Genomic DNA, 18,600 nt, shown 5'->3' on the forward strand with positions numbered 1-18,600 from the left:
TAAAGCAAAGAGGGCTGGGCCAGAGATACATGGTTTGTGCTCAGTGTCACACTGCAGAGTGCAGGTCAAGGTCACTGCCCGACTCGGACGCCTTCCCAGCACATGCTGAAAATGAAAAGAAAAAGGCTGCTCTGACTCCTTCCGGAAACAGGGTATAGTTATAAATAAATAAGACCCCCGTGGGCTGAGAAAGCCTCTCTTGAGCAGTGGTGGCTGGAGAAGGTTGATCTTTTCTTGAACTTCAGTTCTTGCCGAATTATTCTCTCTCTGTCTAAATATTTTTAGAGTTGAGATTTATATTGCTCTGTTACCCTGGTGTCAGGATTTTAATGTATTCTTGAAGTTTCTTGACACTGAGGATGCTAAATCCTAACATAAGTAGTTTATTTCAAGTCACTAAGAGGGGATGGTTCTTAAAGTTTGGATCTAGGTGACAGCTCTTTCCGACTACTGTGTGTGTGTGTATTATAAATTCCAACCTCCCCCTCATTTATAGAGATGTTTGGCCCCTCCTGATTGGGAGATAGCTGAGTTTTCATTGCTTATTATGAATGCAGCAGAAGTGGGAAGACAAGGTCCAACGGCCATGGTATGGTTTGGAGCATTTGTTGGGTCTAGAAACCAGAGGTCCTGAGTGATGATACAGTGACTCTCAACTCATGTTGAAGCAATGTTACTGGGACAGATCTTGGCTGCTTTACAACTTGAAACAGTCATTGTGGCTATAGCTCAATATCAAAATAGTTCCCTATAATGAAATGCCTGTCATTTCTCCGCAGGGTGCCGTGGGTCCTGCAGGCCCCCCTGGGCTGCCAGGCTCTGTGGTAAGTGGTGCAGCCCCTTGAGGTTAAAATCCCGGACTCAGACATTGATCGGATTGTGTAGTTGGGACAGTTGTTGCCTCTGAGAATGACAAGGAACTCTTCTGATGACAAGAGCTGGCTCTGAAGCTTTTGCACACTGAAAATGGGATAAAATCAGAGAAAAGTCAGAAATGGCTGTGCAAATGCCCGCCATGGAGTGGAGTGAGGGTGGCTATTGAGAAGAGGCCACCAGCTTTGCTGACATCTGGTTTGTCCCCCAGGTGCAGAGAGAGGGCCTGAAAGGCGAGCAGGTAAGCGGGATGTGGGACCCCAGGTGGTGGCAGAGATAGAAAGGCCACCAGCATAGGGGTGAGACTGCTTGCTGAGCTCAGACGGAGCCCCTCAGAGATGGGTCAGATCGACTGTCCGCCAGGAACGCTGATTCGCACCAATGTCTCTGAGTCCCTGCTGGGAACTCGGGAAGAAGATAGTCAGCAGAGGGTCCTGGTTGGAGCCCTGGGACATGAGGAGGGGGTGTCACGGCTAATTCGTGTTTGGCTTGTGTTGCCAGGGAGCCCCTGGACCACGGGGTCACCAGGGCCCACCTGGGCCACCAGGCGCTCCGGTAAGTCATTCCCCACCCTTCCCGTCCCTGCCCCACCCCCCCAGGCTGGGGTCCGCTCTGCACACCTCTAGGTTTGCAGATCATGGCCATTCTCACTGCTGAGTGCAGGGTTATTTCAGAGGCTCATTCCGTCATCCTGAGTGACAGGGGTTGTTGCAAGCATCTAGCGCAGGAGACACTGGGCCTCAAGGGCTGAGATCACCAGGCGGGAGTTGGGCATGAGCAAGTTTGCACCTGGAGCCGAAGCCCAGGCAGCCTGCCTCCAGAGTCCCCAGGCCCAGACTGGCCAGGGCTGGGGTTCTGGTGCTCAGTCTGGTGTTTAAGCTTCCTTTCAGATAAAACAGAATAAAAACATTGGATACTTCAACACCAGTTGAATCATTTCCAATGCACATTTGCTTTTCGCTTGTTTCTAATTAATACCGGCTTTGAAGTGGCTTGGAACACTTCAGTCTTCGGTTTCTCCCTCGGTTAAGAATTTAATGTTAAGAATAACCATCTGGGAAAAGGCCATTCAAAGGGACTCTGTGATCATTTTTGATGTGAGTTCAGATACTAAGGATGATGAATATGAATCAGTCAGTTCCACATGTTGGTGGTCGAATCAGGTCCCTTTTGGTAACAGACTTCTGCTTCTTTCAAGTGAGTGTTTCATTGAGGGAAATAAAACAACTCTTACTTTGAAATGCCCATAGATCATATTTAAAGTAACTCAGATTTATAATCATATTTACAATAAAGCCTATTTCTCATTAGGATAAATGTGTATATTTTTGCTGGGGTAAAACTGGAAGAAACTTGGAAGATGTATTTTGCTGTTGTTCAGTCGCTCAGTCGTGTCTGACTCTCTGCGACCCCATGGACTGCAGCACGCCAGGCCTCCCTGTCTTTCACCATCTCCCAGAGTTTGCTCAGATTTATGTCCTTTGATTTGACGACGCTATCCAACCATCTCATTCTCTGTTACCTCCTCCTGCTCCTCAGTCTTTCCCAGCATCAGGGTCTTTTCCAATGAGTTGGCTCTTCTCACCAGGTGGCCAAAGTACTGGAGCTTCGGCATCAGCCCTTCCAGTGAACATTCAGGGTTGATTTCCTTTAGAATTGAGATGATGTTTAATTCCAGTATAATTAGAAAAATTTCACATCAAAAAATTCAGGTTAGAATAACTTCCCTTCTATCTCTATAACCTTAGATACCTTGCTTAAACCCTTCTGAGGCTTGATTTCCAAATCTCCCCACCATCGTCGGTATGTTGAGAGATTTCAAGTAGATAACGTGGGTAATACAGTGTGCTCAGATCAGTCAGTGGCAAGTATTGATTATTGGTGTTGTAGTACATATTGTAGGCAAACATATGCATAGTATGGAAGGGTGAAGTTTTTTTTTTTTTTTAACCAAAGAAGATATGCACAGAGATATAAGTAAGTAGCTTGCACAAAGTCACATAGCTAAAAAGCAAGACTGAGCTTTGAACCCAGATCCATCTGGCAGTCTAGCCCATCCTCTTTTCACCCCTGAGTGCACAGTGCAGCAACACCTCCTCCGAGTTGCACAGAGCAGAGAGACTTTCCCTCTCGGTTCCCACTAAGGAATAAGAAGGTAACAATGCCCAGGCCTGCTTATTCCCAAGGCAGCCTTCTTGATCCCCCATTCAGGGGTCTGGGATGTACTAATGGCATTTTTCCCCTTTATGTAAAATTTGATAAATGAGGAAGGGAGGGAAGGAAGAAACCTCAAACATTTTGGTCACGTGCTTTATATCAAGTGAAATATTTAAGGGTGGAGATAGGATGAAAGCACATGGACTGATTTTATAGTTTAGTGAAAAGAGTGTGAAAAAGAAATAATTGTGAGTTGACACTTGCAGTGAGGATTCAAGTGTTTCATATCATTCCTTCAGGCCATTTTCTAGAACAAGGAGAGGGTCCTGAACCCACAGTTCTTGCAAATACTGGAACAGCGCAACCCTGCAGCTCAGTGGAGCTGTCCAGGGTCCTGAAGAGGCTCTCGGGGCTGGATGCTCTTGACAGAATGGGATTGAGTTACAGTACATGGTGTTGGTGATGAAATTCCCCTGGAAGGAGTTCAAAAAGCCAGTAGCCTACCGAAAGACCTTGTGAAAAATGAGGAACAGTGATGAAAGGCCTAGAGTGTAAAGTTCTTAAGGCCAGGGCCAGTATCTCTCCCATTTCTCAAATCCGCAGTTTATCACATGGTGGGAACTTAATACATGCTTGTGAAGGAGTGACCCACAGCAAGTATTTAGGAGGGACATCCAAGTGAGACCTGATTTCAGTTTGAGCTCTTAAGGAGCACTATGGCCATGGAAGACACTTGGGGTTAGGAGCCCCAGAGCATTGGTTTCATGTCCCAGTTCATCCACCGAGTAGCTTTGGGTCTTGATGGCATCACTGTACCCATCTTATTCTCTTCTGTTTCCCTGGAAATCATCATCATCAATGTCACCTCCTACATTAATGTGCTGTGAGAGTTAAATGGGTGATCGTAGGAAGCACTGCTCTAGGAAGCCTTATTAAGCCCAATACAGAGATCAGTTGTTATTTCTGGTTTTCTGAATCCCCAGCAGCACCTAGCCCAGGGCCTTCTGCAGAACAGTGGCTCCCTAAGTATTCATTAGATTGAAGGAGAGCAAAAGCCTGGCTTCAGCAGCTTCTGTTGAGAAGGGAAAACTTTGAGTTTGTGACGAGCAATCCCAGAGAGTGGAAAGTGCATCCCATTCTCTGAGTGGAAACAGCACTCCACCTTCTGCACCCGGATGCTAGGAGCCATTGAGGAGGCGTGCATCTCTCATCCCTTCCCCAAGATGAAACGGGCTGTGGTAGTTGTATCAATGTTTGATTGAATGTAATAGAGAAGGACCAGCTGGGCAGATCAAATGAGAGACATTTCTCGATGCTTCAGGAAAACTCACCTCTGCAGGGGCTTCCCTTGAAGTGTGCCCTGATCTCACTGGAATAATCCTTGTGAGAAAGGGATATTTAAACCTTTGATTACTATAGTTGGTACAGTCACATGTTCGTTTTAATGGTGTTATTAAGAGAAAAGACCTTAAACCTCAATACAGTTCTGTCTCTTAATAGTTATGCAAAATGTGGCAATAATAGCTGTTTGTATGACAGTCATATTATTGAGTCTATAGACTCGCTTCCCAGGTGGCTCAGGGGTAAAGAATCCCCTGCTTGCCAATGCAGGAGACATAGGAGACACAGGTCCAATCCCTGGGTCAGGAAGATCCCCTGTAGATGAAAATGGCAGCTCACTCCAGTATTCTTGGCTGGGAAATCCCATGGACAGGGGAGCTCGCAGGCTACAGTCCATAAGGCTGCAAAGAGTTGGCCATGACTGAGTGAACAACAACAACATGTTATTGAAAATGAGGAATTTGAAGTGCAGAGAGGGAGTTGTTGGCCCCAGTTCACTGATAAAGTTGGTGATAGGGTCTCAGAGCTGAAGGCTTCACTTTCCGATCCACATGTCATGCCATATTCTAGACGACGTCATTATGCACGTAAGTATAAACCAGGGTGCTGTCAGGAGACCCGGGTGCGTGTCAGGGCCTTTGCACCCATTCCTCACTTTGTCCTCATGGCCACTGAGTAGAAGGTATATTATCCTCACTTTGGAGATGAGCTGACTGAGGTTCAAGGGCGCCTGGTGTACTTGTCTGAGATCAGGCGGGAGATACATAGTGAGGGGTTAGAGGGCAGGATTTTAGTCAGTTCCTGTGCCAGTTTTCCTTACTTGGTGGAAATTGATCTTCCTTCCTTCCTTCATTTCATTTCAGTCGCTCAGTCGTGTGACTCGTTGTGACCCCATGAATCACAGCACGCCAGGCCTCCCTGTCCATCACCAACTCCTGGAGTCCACCTAAACCCATTTCCATTGAGTCGGTGATGCCATCCAACCATCTCATCCTCTGTTGTCCCCTTCTCCTCCTGCCCTCAATCTTTCCCCAACATCAGGGTCTTTCCAAATGAGTCAGCTATTCGCATCAGGTGGCCAAAGTATTGGAGTTTCAGCTTCAACATCAGTCCTTCCAATGAATACCCAGGACTGATCTCCTTTAGGATGGACTGGTTAGATCTCCTTGCAGTCCAAGGGACTCTCAGGAGTCTTCTCCAACACCACAGTTCAAAAGCATCAATTCTTAGGCGCTCACACAATTTCATTTATTTATGCAGACAGTCAGTTTGGATATCACTGTGGATGGAGGGTCAGATAACCCAAGCCCGTCCTTGCCCAGCCATCAAGATACAGCAACAAAGGCACCAGGCTTAGAGCTAAAGACACTTGGGTTCCGGACGCTGTCTTGCGTGCACTTGATGCAGAGCGCCAGGGCATTTGGTCCTTACTGTGCTTGTCTTTAGAGCGTGAACGATGGTGCCTATGTCTTGGTTGTCAATCACACTTAATTACATCGGATAGGTGCACATGTTTAAGTGTTACAGACTTGGTGGAATTAGATGGTTTTTGTTTTATTTTTTTTTCCCCTCCTGACCTCCCAGGTTCCCCATTTGAACGGGGTGGTATTTTCCTATCCAATGGGAGTGTCCAGACAAAGTATATCCTGTGGTGTCTACTGTGTGTGTGTACCATGATCCATCTCTGTTGTTCTTTTCCCCTTTCTCTTCCTCCTGAAGGGTCTGATGGGTCCAGAAGGCAAGGACGGACCTCCCGGTTTGCAAGGTCTCCGAGTAAGTAAACTGTGTTTCTTTCCTGGTGCCCCAACTCAGCCACACCACACTCCCCATTTTAGCTGCTCACACAGAGGAGATGGTGCCGGTCTCCTGAGGTTGAGATGAATGCTGGAAGCAACTTGAAGGGTTAGCTGAGTTCGACAGTGGCTGAGGATGGGCAGCCTCGAGCTGGGTCCTGGCTCATCTCCTGCAGACGAGTGTGTGGTTTTCCATGAGTCGTGTACATAGAAACTCACATCTCTGTGTGATCAGGGGACACTCAATCCTGAGAATACTGACCCAAGCTGGGGGCCATCCAGGGCCTCCTGAAAGAGGTGATGTTTGAGCTAAGCCTTGAGGAAAGAATAAGAAAAAATAACCATGAGATAATAGAGGTCTGCCCATAGGCTCTCAGGTGCTCTTGAGTGAAGAATCCGTATGGGTTTTAAATCTCATAATTTCTTAGGAGCATGTCATTTAATCTGATAGAGCCGCCCCTTTCTTTTTGTCCAGATTTTTGTGCACACCTACGGGTTTGACTCCTGTGTTGTAGAATAGAGGCTGCTGTAGCCCACCAGAGCTGCCTGGCCGCCTTGGTACCCCCCACCACCAGAGACTAGGGCTGACCCTCAGCTCTGGGTCCTCAGTTCCCAACAGGGGACCTCGTGCAGAGTGAACACTCAGCTCACATTTCCTGACCTCTGGCTCTAATTTTGTAGCATCACGGTTTTTAAAAAAATTATTTTATTCAAGTCCAGTTGATATACAATGTTGTATTGCTGCTACTGCTGCTGCTAAGTTGCTTCAGTCAGGTCCAACTCTGTGCGACCCCATAGACGGCAGCCCACTAGGCTTCCCTGTCCCTGGGATTCTCCAGGCAAGAACACTGGAGTGGGTTGCCATTTCCTTCTCCAATGCATGAAAGTGAAAAGTGAAAGTGAAGTCGCTCAGTCGTTTTCGACTCTTAGAGACCCCATGGTCTGCAGCCCACCAGGCTCCTCCGTCCATGGGATTTTCCAGGCAAGAGTGCTGGAGTGGGGTGCCATTGCCTTCTCCGAATGTTGTGTTAGTTTCTGCTATACAGCAAAGTGACTCAAACGTACACATATGTGTACTCTTTTTCACTATTCCAGGCCCTTTACTTTAGAGATTAGCGACAGGCAGACTGCGTAATCCCCGGCTGGGCGAACACATTCATTTTGGACAAAGCTGCTGTTTTTCCACAATGAGGATGTGAAAGGGAGGGGAGGTTGCAGCGGGGCACCCCCTTCTCCATCCACGTCTCCACCCCATCTCGTCCTGCTGTCCCCCCACTAGCGGAGGAGGGGGGTTGGGCACTCACTGCATGGCTGGGTTCCTGCCTCAGACGGAGGCAGAGGAGCTGCTCAGTCTGTCCCACCCACTCCTGCTCCAGCTGTGTCCACGTATCCGTGCTCCAGGTCTGGCTCTGCATTTCTCCTCCGTGGATAGGTTCATCAGTCCCAGGACACAAGGAGAAAATGGCACGCACATGTGTACACTGTCGTGTGTAAAGGAGAAGACTAGCAGGAAGCTGTGATCACAGCTCCCTGATGACACTGGGAGCCCAGCCTGGTGCCCTGTGATGACCTAAAGACATGGGAGACTGAGGCTCAAAAATTTATTTTTATATATTTTAATAAATTTATAAAAATAAATTTATATTTATAAATATAAATTTGTATTTATATATATATATAAATTATATAAGAGTTATGATTGATCTGCATTAATGTACAGCAGAGACCACCGCAACATTTTAAGGCAATTATCCTCAATTTAAAAAACAGAGAAATAAGATTGGCAATTAGAGCAGACTGTTAAAAACAGTGATGAGTGCAAAGATCAAGTGTACTTAGAGGCTTTTCTCTTTTTTATGGATCTGAACAGATATCCTCTTTTGAATGTCATGTTTTCTAAGTTAGCAGACCTTGATATTTTAATGGAGAATACTATGCTGTCAGAAAAAGAAAAAGGAGGTGCTCAAGCCTGTCTGAGGTTCTGATTTCCTCGTGCTCATCTGAGCGAGACACTGGGGAGAGGGTGGTCAGGGGAGCACTCTTAGCTGGAGCTGGTAGCACTGCAGAGCGTCTGAGCCCGGAGTGTTCCAAAGCCCAGAACGTTCCAGAGTGGAGGCAGCCTGGCTCCAGGCCACTGAGGCAGTTGGACACACAAGAGCTTCCACGAGGCTGAGTTTTTCCCCAAGAATATTCTCTTGTGCCCTAATCGTCCATCTCAAAGTGGACACCCTATCGCTCTCACAGCAGCCTATTTTAATTTGCTGTAGAGAACTTGTATTTTTCTTATTGAGAATCCGTTTCTGTTTTTCTTCACTAAAATGTAAGTCTGTGAGAACATTATTTTTGTATTTGTAGCACTTAGAGGAGTGCCTCACGTTTATAAAATTATATATGAAAATAAAAGCATATATAAGTGCATAAAATGTGCCTAAATATATAATGTCATCAGAAGATGAAATTTATAGATGCTTGCTCCTCGGAAAGAAAGCTGTAGACTGTAATAAAGAGCAGAGACATCACCTTGCCAACAAAGGTCCATCTAGTCAAAGCTATGATTTTTTCAGTAGTCGTGTATGGATGTGAGAGTTGGACTGTAAAGAAGGCTGAGTGCTCAAGAATTGATGCTTTTGAACTGTGGTGTTGGAGAAGACTTTTGAGAGTCCCTTGCACTGCAAGGAGATCCAACCAGTCCATTCTGAAGGAAATCAACCCTGAGTATTCATTGAAAGGCCTGATGCTGAAGCTGAAACTCCAACAGTTTGGCCACCTGATATGAAGAGTCACCTCATTTGAAAAGACTCTGATACTGGGAAAGAGTGAGGGCAGGAAGAGAAGGGGGTAGCAGAGAATCAGATGGTTGGCTGGCATCAGTGATGCAATGGACGTAATCTGAGCAAACTCTGGGAGATAGTGGAGGACAGCGGATCCTGACAGGTTGCAGTTCATGGGGTCACAAAGAGTAGGACACGACGTAGCCACTCAACAACAACTGAATGTTACTAGTGAACATCAGACACAATTAAGGTTGCAAGAGTGAAAGGCTCATGGATCACGCATGAGTGCTGCGGTTGGGCGGCTGACACACCCAGGTGGTGCGGGCAGAACAGGACCCAGGACTAGCCATCTGGCCACTTGGGTTCTGACCTTCCACAGGAAATTCCAGCTCTTTTTTTATGACTTTGACCACCTTTACCCATTTCACCCACCATCTACCCCCTCTCCTCTGACAACCACCAATCTGTTCTCTATACCTATAAGTTCAATTTTGGTTTAGATTCCATATTATAGGTGAGAGCGTAAGGTACTTGTCTTTTTCTGTCCAATGCATTTCACTTGGCATAGTGCCCTCAAGATTCATCCATGTTGTTGCAAATAGCATGGTTTCCATCTTTTTTATGATACTATTCTGTTGCATATGTAATACGATGATACTGTTCTTTATCCATTGTTACATCCCTGGGCATGTAGGGACCATCCCTGTCTTGGCTGTTGTAAATAATGCTGCATTGAACATGAGGGTGCATATGTCTTTTCATTTCCTTGGGATAAATACTCAGAATTGGGGTTGCTGGATCATGGATTGGTTCTTCTTCTTCTTCTTCTTTTTTTCAGCAACCTCCATACTGTTATCCACAGAGGCTGCACCAATTTACATTCCCACCAGCAGTGGGCTTCCGTTTTCTCCACACCCTCACCGGCACTTGTTATTCTTTATCTTTTTGGTAATAGCCATTCTAACATATGTGATGTTACATCTAAATTGTGGTTTTGATTTGCATCTCCCTGATGGTTAGGGATGTTGAGTGCCTTTCCATGTAGCTGTTAGTCATCTGTGTGTCTAGAATGTCCAGTTTTAAAGACGAAAACTTGGTTCCCTCTGTACGTTTTACTTAGCTTTTATCTTGCTCTGTGGTCTCATCTGAAATAGCCTAGGTATCTTCTTTCCCCTTTGGATAAAAACAAGTGTTGGGTAGGGGTGGGGAGGTGGGGGGGGGGGAAGATTTGCTTAATAGAATTCCATGTTGCCAGGCATTTAAACAATGTCAAATTTGAAATGTCCAAACTGGAGACTCATCATGGTGGAGGGAGTCTCTGAGATTGATAGTGAGAAATTTAATGTCCAGAGGTATTAAATGACCTCCCTGCTCAGGTTAGGGTCACTCAGGGCTCTGTCACTGCTCCTTCCACAAGCTAGGGACAGTCTCTTTGGTTCCTTCGATCATTTTATCAATGTTTTCTGGCTTCTTTCCTCTCTTAGCAAGAGGTGAGACCTGAAGAAGTGATACTATCAAGTGTGATGCTCTCTTTCTTACTAGAGATAGAGTGACCCCCAAGTGTCTTATGGTGGGTCTGATTGTGCCAGTTGCTTTAAAAACAATTTTAAAAACAGAATCTATCGATGCATGTGTAGAACTCTAGTATAAGATAGGAAGGAGGTAGCGTTGGTTGAGTCATTGCCTAGCAGGCATTTAGCTGTTTGTTCATTTGTTGTTTTTCAAACACATGTTTCTTACTTAATTCTCACAAGGATCCTATGAGGTCTGGCAGTTTCAATCCCATTCTGCAGATGAGGAAAGCAAGACTTGAAGGTGTAGATCAGATTACCCAGCAGCACGCAGATTGTAAATGAGGAGGCAGGGATTAGAACTCAGGTCATCCTGGATCCAAACCATTCCTGCCTTTGCTTTAGGATGGGGTGTGTGTGTGTGTGTGTGTGTGTCCACATACACACCAGCATTCTACGCTGGACACTAATAGGCCTTTCAGTGGAAACTTTGGAGAGATGTGGGACCTCTTAGTGGACTTCCCTGGTGGCTCAGATGGTAAAGAATCTGCCTGCAATGCAGGAGACCCAGGTTCGATCCCTGGGTGGGAAAGATCCCCTGGAGAAGGGAATGGCAACCCACTGCAGTATTCTTGCCTGGAGAATTCCATGGACGGAGAAGCCTGGCAGGCTGCAGTCCATGGGGTCACAGGCCTCTTAGTAGCTGATAGCACCTGGACCTCTTAGTAGCTGGCAGCACCTGTTCTGGCGGGTGCACTGGGCACCCATCACTTGCAGCTCTGACCTCTGCCCTTGGAGCCAGCGGCCTCACGTGACTGAGTGTAGTCAGGCCGGTCAGCTCCAATTTCTGGTAGACTTAAGAGAGTAGCACAAGAAGTCTTTTGTCGGTGGCAACCTGGGTTGAATTTGTTTTTACTTTTCAATTTTTAAAGCCTTTTTCCTTGCTTTTCCCTGACCTACCAGATGGTAACAGCATTGCTTGGATCACAGGCTACTGTTTGATTCCTATCATGGCGCGGAGCCAGGTTTATTTCAGGACACTCTAGGTTCTCCCTGAGCACCTGGATTCAGCTCTCACCAGTAGAAAATAATCATGTTTGACATTTGAAGGCATGGAGAACAAGAACTGAGCAAAAGGGCCATACGGCTCAGATTAGAGTCACTTGCACGAGCAATTTTTTTATCTGATAACGGTCCCTCATGCGGCTGTGTTAACTCATCCTGCCTGGGAAGGAGATGCTCTTTTGAATTTATCGACTTCTCTCTTCCATGGGCAGACAGGCGGCCTTGGAAATAGTGGTCTTGCTCAGCATCCAGACATCCAGACTAGCTTGAGAACTCTGCCTTCGTTGATAAACTATAGACATTTATCCAAACAATGTGTTGGTTGGCAATTTAAAAGAGAAGAAAAAATTACAGGGAATAGGCCTATTGTGAATGAATGGTTATTTATTGATGCATAGCTTGCACTGGCCAGCACTTCTCAAATTCCCACACCCAAGTATAGGTCCGGAATGCAGAGTTGCTGCTATGCCCAGCACCCCTAGTGCTGCTGCCTCCACCAGTAACTTTACCATTAATGCCAATAACAGAATCATCATCACCACCATTGCCATCGACACCAACAGCAGTATCATCGTCACCACCACCATTGCCATCAACACAAATAACAGTATCATTGTCAGCACCATCAATACCAATAATAGTATCATCATCACCACCATCACCATCGACACCAACAGCAGCATCATTGTCACCACCATCAATACCAATAATAGTATCATCATCACCACCACCATTACCATCGACACCAACAGCAGTATCATCGTCACCACCACCATTTCCAGCACCACCGTCATCAGCATTATCACCATGATCACCACCACCATCACCCCCACCATCATTGCCATCAACACCATCCAGCACCATCACCATAGCATCACCACCCCATCACCAACAGCAGCATCATCCACCACCACCATTGCCATCAACACATAACCATCAGCACCCATCCATCATCACCACCATTACCATCGACACCAACAGCTCATCGTCACCACCACCATTTCCAGCACCACCGTCATCAGCATTATCACCATGATCACCACCACCATCACCCCCACCATCATGACCTCCACCATCCCCACCATCAGCACCCTCATCACCCCTGCCGTCAGCACCGTCACCAGCATCTTCACCACCATCACAGTCACCCCCACCTTCATGACCACCGTCATCACCACCGCTCCACCGTCACCACTGTGTACTTCTTCATGTTGGATCCTGCGCTGCGCACTTTGTGGACATTATCTTATTTAATCTTTGCAACGTTCATCGGAGGTAGTGGTTTTGAAGCCAGCTCTGCTTGACATGTGGTCTCTCACCCACTTAAGGACTCAAAAGGCCAGAATTCTGCTATTAGCATTTCTTCTTCATTAGAGTCACCGTCATCTTCCTTCTCATCCTCATAACTGTCTATTACGTTTGCATGATGCTCTGTTATGCTTTTTAAATCATTTTCTCAAATATTGGATTATTTCTTCTACTATTGTCTTTTCACATAATTACAATGATTATAATTTTCCACATGAAGAAACTAAGACTCAGCAAGTTAAGTGGCTTGCCTGTCCTCATCTACATTAAGTTTAGAACTCTTTTTCTTACAATATTGCCGAGGAAGGGGCTTGGGAAAAGAAAAGATCAAAGGCCTCTTTGATCACAGTGAGTGGCTGAGTTCTCATGGCCGCTTACTTAGAGCTCCATGCCCCACCCCTGGCGATTCTAACTCATGAGTTCTTGAATGACACCTGGGAATCTGTCTCAAATATGTTTTCGCCCTATTTTGCCAATATTTCTCATTATTGCTGGTGGGACTTCGTGAAAGAGGAGATAGTAGAGTGGGATAGGACTCTGACAAGTTGAGATGGAGCATGGGTCCTACAGACAGAGGCGGCTTGGCGGGCCAAGTCCTTGGGATCTTTGGGGCCAAGCTAAGCAGCCCACGTGAGCTGTGGCTTAGGGCTGGGAGCAGGGCCACCAGACGCCAGACTGAGAGGGCAGGTCAGAAGGCTGGGCTGGCACAGTCTGCGGTTGTAAAGACACCTTCCCTCTGGGGTGGCCAGTGCGTGGGGACAAACCCAAGCGTGCAGGGGCAGAGAGGGAGAGGCCAGAGTTTAAGGAAGAGGGGAGACGCTGACGTCATCCAGCTTCTGTAATCCAGCAGACTGTTAGAGAGGCTTCGTCACAATCATCTCATTGTCAGAGCCCTGGCAAGTAAGAGTCACATGTACAGGCCCTGCACACACAGCTCTGGAGCCAGATCTTAACCTCATCAGGTTCTAGCTGGGTCACCGGTGAGACTTGACTGAACCTCGGTGTCCATGCCTCCCAGTAGGACTGAGAGTGCCTGCATCCCAGAGCTAGGGGATTCTTGCAGAGTGGAGACACAAGGGAAGTATGGGAAACCCCGAAGAGGGTTTGACACAGAGCAGGTGCTTGAGGAATGTGGTTCTGATTCAGAGTCATGCCTTCCTTTTTGTTTCTTGTTGCAGTCTGACCTTGTGAGGATAACTGTAAGGAAGAAAGCAGACGGGTGGGCCTTCCATCGTCCATGTACACATATGATAGGGTACACGCTGTGTGTTGTGAGGACTCGCCAGCACGCACCTCACCCTTGTCAAGACAGGTAGACTCCGAGGCTTAGTGATCACACCCCCAAGGGATGACCGGCTGGGGCCATGCAGAGTAGCACAGATCCCGATGGCAGAAGCGCAGAAATGGTCCGCGTGACCTGCCTGCCCAGAGTCGAGATGCATCGCCTTTCGCCCTCGTGCTGAGAGGTCTGCAGCTGTAAGAATGGAGCTGCTCCCCACGTGCTGACCCAGGAGGCATCTGGGTTAAATCCCCAAGTGAAATAAAGTGGAGTTCATCAGCGGATTGACTGTTATGCCATAATTTCTAAAGAAAAAAAGGGATAGAGGAGAGAATGTGTGTGCATGTGTGGGCGCGTTTGTGTGTGTGTGTGTGTGTGTGTGTGTGAGAGAGAGAGAGAGAGAGAGAGAGAGAGAGAGAGCCTGTGCAAAGCTTGCCTAAACATAAACTGCCTCTGGAAAGCAACCAACATCTGGTAGGATTAGTTGTTGTCAAGGAAAGTGAATGAGTATCATGGGGACTGGACAAGGGCATTTTTCTCAGGTAAACCCTGCAGTACTTTTTAAAACGTGGGGCCATGTGTTGCCAAAGTCAGCCACATTGTGGCGCTGACATCCAAAGGGGAGGCTCCCTGGCCCCAGACTTCCCCCCGACCCCACACGGCCTCCTTGCAGGGAGTCTCGAGGCGGACAGTCTGTTATCAGGGGGGTTCCTCCAGACGTGTCATCAGACGGGCTCTGGGCGCGGGCTGCCTGTTAATCCTGGCTTCTTCTTTTTGTCCTCAGGGAAAGAGAGGTGAGGCGGGTCCTCCTGGAGTCCCTGGCTTGCTGGGGCAGCAGGTAACAACTGTCTTCCAATTCTCTTCCTTAGCCACACTACTTTCTCTGATTAAGGAAATGATAGGGTAGCAGTTCTCAGGTTATAACCAGACCCTTGCATGAGTCTGAGCAATACTCATCAGAGCATTAAGAACAACATGCAGCGGGTCCCTCGCCCTCCCTGCCTCCCACCTCAGTGCTGGGAGAACGGCTATTCAGTCTCCTGAGGGGTGGGAATTAGGCCTGGAGGAGGATCAACCTCCTCCCCCGGCCCCAGGCTGGCCCAGCTCCCCACTCCCCCGTGGTCTCACGTGTACCACCCCTGTGTTCCCCTGTGGACCCCTCCAGCCACCCCGGCAGGTGGGCAGGCTCAAGGTCACCCTCCCCATTTCACGGACCAGGTAGGGGTGTGACTCCCCAGTACACAGACTCGCTCGGGGTCACCTGCTGTTCAGGAGAGCCCTACCCCTATCCCAGGCCACCTGGGCCCTGACCCGCCTCAGTCCCCCTTTTCTGTACATTCAGAGTCACTGTGACACCCTCACCCCCCTCCCGACACACACACTTCAGTGTGGACAGAACAGGGTGCTCAGCACTGGTAGTGATCACACCCCACTTTGTGATCTCTCTGCTAATTGCACCAAAGCTCACCACCGACCCCCAGCCCCGGCCTTCCTGGAATCAGGGTCAGTAAATTCCTGGGAAGCATTGGCAGGGCGGGGCACAGTTAGGGAGGCGGAGATTAGGAGCTTAGGGCTCCAGCCGCGGCCACTTGCTGGCTGCGGCGTCTTGAACAAGTCCCTTTACCTTCTGAACTTCCGCCTCGTCATTTGTCGCAAATGCCAATAAAAACAAAACAGGGTGATGATTTCAGCAGAAGATGTGGGGATGTGGCCCAGGTGCTGGGGTCCCAGTGAGAGCACAGGGAGCCCCGGGCGGGGTGCTGTCCCATCCTTCTGGCTTGGTGGCCGCAGCAGGCGGGCGGGATCAATACAGGCTTGTCAGCAGGCTCCCCGCTGCAGTAAAGGCTTGGCTCTGGCACCCACGTGTTCCTGGGCACATCTCCTCCACACCCAACTCTGTGATGGTGGCCACTGTCCTTTAACACCTGGTAGGCACCCACCCAGGGCACGCTGCTGACCACGCTTCCAAATGGGCTTTTCCCGTTCTGAATATGAAGTGTGTGCCGGGCACCCCACACGCGAATCTCAGACTTCATTCCAGCCCCTCACATGCCAGTCAGGCTGTACCACAGAATAAGGGGCTGTAAAACCAGCCATTATTCATGGTCTTCTAAAGATTCCACACTCACTGTGACATTTTGATGTTAGTAGTGCCAGATAAAGAGTGTTTTTGCATTTGTTTTATGACCTTGTTTCCAGTGCGCAAAGCTTGTGTATTTCAAAAATTCACCATAAATATGGCTCCATCAAAATGCTTTAAGTTACAGATTTTTTTCCCTATCACTGTTTTCTTGGCTACCCTGAAAAATATATTTCTTTCTTTCGTTTTAAATTTTGAAGCCCTTTTCCCTTCGACAAAATCTTTACTGAGTGCCGGGCCTTGAGCTGGATGCTGTAGACACAAATAGGGCAGGGATTTTGCCAGAAATGGGGCACCCTGATATACTCAGGGATCTCAGTGGTTCAGAACCAGGTGGTGTAGAGTGTATGATAGGTACCACCTAGCTCCCTGCATTGGATCACTACCGCACAGATGCAAAGCTGCATTCAAGCCCACCATGCCCACTCCAAGAGCAGTGTTTCCCTGCTGGATCCCTACCCAGCTCATAATTCACTCTTCCTAACTTATGCGCACACCCGCCTGCCCTGGACCCGGCCACAGTTTTGTGCTGCTTGCCATCTGTGTATTTGCTCATCGATTCATTCAGCAGGTGTTCACTTAACCCCCACTGTGTGCTGGTGCGGCCCTGGGAAGGGGAACCCCGCAGCCCCTGTCCATGCCCAGAGGAGCCAGATGTGATGCGGGCAGGCAGAGATGGCGATAGAGGGACCGTCCTCTGAGCTAAGACCTGGGAGAGGCGTCGTCAGAGCTCTGGTTCTGGGGGACAGGTCATCAGCTTCTTGGGCCCAGAGGAGAGTCCCTGAGCTGATCTGGAAAATCTGGGTTGATTCTGTCGCAGCAGAAAGTAAGTTCCTGGGCTCCCTGGTCTGACGAGAAGGCTGAGGGTCCGTCTCTTCAGTTTCTGCTCTCTTCAGACGCTGTCCCTGTGTCAGCATACAGTTGAGTCTGCTCTTTACAACCACCTGCGAGAAGAGAAGGCTTATCCCGTTTCCAGTCTAAAGAAATGGAGAAGTGAAAATGAGTGTGTTAGTCTCTCAGTCCTGTCTGGCTCTCTGCAACCCCGTGGACTGTAGCTCGCCAGGCTCCTCTCTCTGGGATTCTCCAGGCAGGGATACTGGAGTGGGCAGCCCGTCCCTCCTCCAGGGCATCTTCCTGACCCAGGAATCGAACCGGGTCTCCTGCATTGCAGGTGGATTCTTTACCATCTGAGCCAGCAGGGGAGGCCCCGACAGAAATGGAGCTTAGAGTTTAGTTAGCTTTGCTGTAACAGGAAGAGCCAGCCTCAGGGTGAGCCAAGCCCCGGGCAGCTGGCCTTCTGGAAGATGCTTTTGGTGCCTCTTTTTTCAGGATGAAAACATTCATCCTGGCATGTTTTAGACTCAAGATACACATTCTAGGTGGTGGCTCCTGTGTCCTGGCAGCCTTTTAGGAAAAGTGGGAATTTGTATCTGGTCTAGATGACTGTTTATACAAAGGTATTGGGTCAGCATGGCTGGCAGACCTTTGAGTGGGTGGGGACACAGCCAGGGGAGGGGCCGACCCCAGAGGACTGAGCTGGGTTTCTCTACCCAGAAACCCCCTCCCCTGAGCGGGGAGCAATCCCTGTGCCCCTGGAGCTGTGTCCTGGAGGAGGACTCACCATCATGAGGGAGGAGGACGCACGATCACGAATAACCTCTGAGAACAAACATTCCAAGTTGTGCAGGAAGTGTGACTACGTGCTAATTATGCAAGTGATTTTCATGCACCTTCAGATTCCATCCAATTTCATAAATCTACTCCAGTTGGAACAAGGTGGTTATTAGGAATAGTTATTTGCTTTTCTGTTATCATTAATGCTAATTAGGTTAATTGGTTATTTACACGTCACCACTGTAATCACTGAGCATGATGGTGTGTAGTCACCATCGTATCAAGAAGGATAAAACATTCCATTAATAATAATTAGACTCATTGGTTAATTGATAGAGTCATTATTCAGTTGGTTTTATTCATAATAATTACAACAGTGATGTTGTTAACGTTTAGATCTATTGGCTAATTTGTCACTCTCTTTAATAATTAGGTGAATTGGTTATTTAGATACTGGCTTATCCTGGTGGCTCAGATGGTAAAGAATCTGCGTCCAGATTCTGTAGAACCCCAGAACCCGGGGTTTTATCCCTGGGTCGGGAAGATCCCCCAGAGAAAAGAATGGCATGTTACTCCCGTATTCTCGCCTAGAGAATCCCATGGACAGAGGAACCTGGAGGGCTACAGTCCATGGGTTCTCAAAGAGTTGGGCACGACTGAGCAAGTAGCATTTTCACATTGATGATAAAAAGAGAAGAGCGTGAGCTGAGCTGGTTTCACACACCTCATTCATCGGATGGTATGA

At 48.0% G+C, this 18,600-nt stretch overlaps 1 protein-coding gene across 1 annotated transcript in view; it reads left to right on the top strand.

The window, feature by feature from the left end:
- COL22A1 (collagen type XXII alpha 1 chain) overlaps window positions 1-18,600 on the top strand; it is a 229,402-nt gene that overhangs the window by 101,976 nt on the left and 108,826 nt on the right. The window contains exons 19-23 of the mRNA XM_027972868.3: window positions 780-824; window positions 1,085-1,114; window positions 1,375-1,428; window positions 6,091-6,144; window positions 14,886-14,939. Of these exons, the coding sequence (XP_027828669.2) occupies window positions 780-824; window positions 1,085-1,114; window positions 1,375-1,428; window positions 6,091-6,144; window positions 14,886-14,939 (237 nt within the window). The remainder of the gene's footprint in view (window positions 1-779; window positions 825-1,084; window positions 1,115-1,374; window positions 1,429-6,090; window positions 6,145-14,885; window positions 14,940-18,600) is intronic.

The sequence above is a fragment of the Ovis aries genome, chromosome 9 (assembly GCF_016772045.2).
Source record: "Ovis aries strain OAR_USU_Benz2616 breed Rambouillet chromosome 9, ARS-UI_Ramb_v3.0, whole genome shotgun sequence".
Taxonomy (NCBI): Eukaryota; Metazoa; Chordata; class Mammalia; order Artiodactyla; family Bovidae; genus Ovis; species Ovis aries.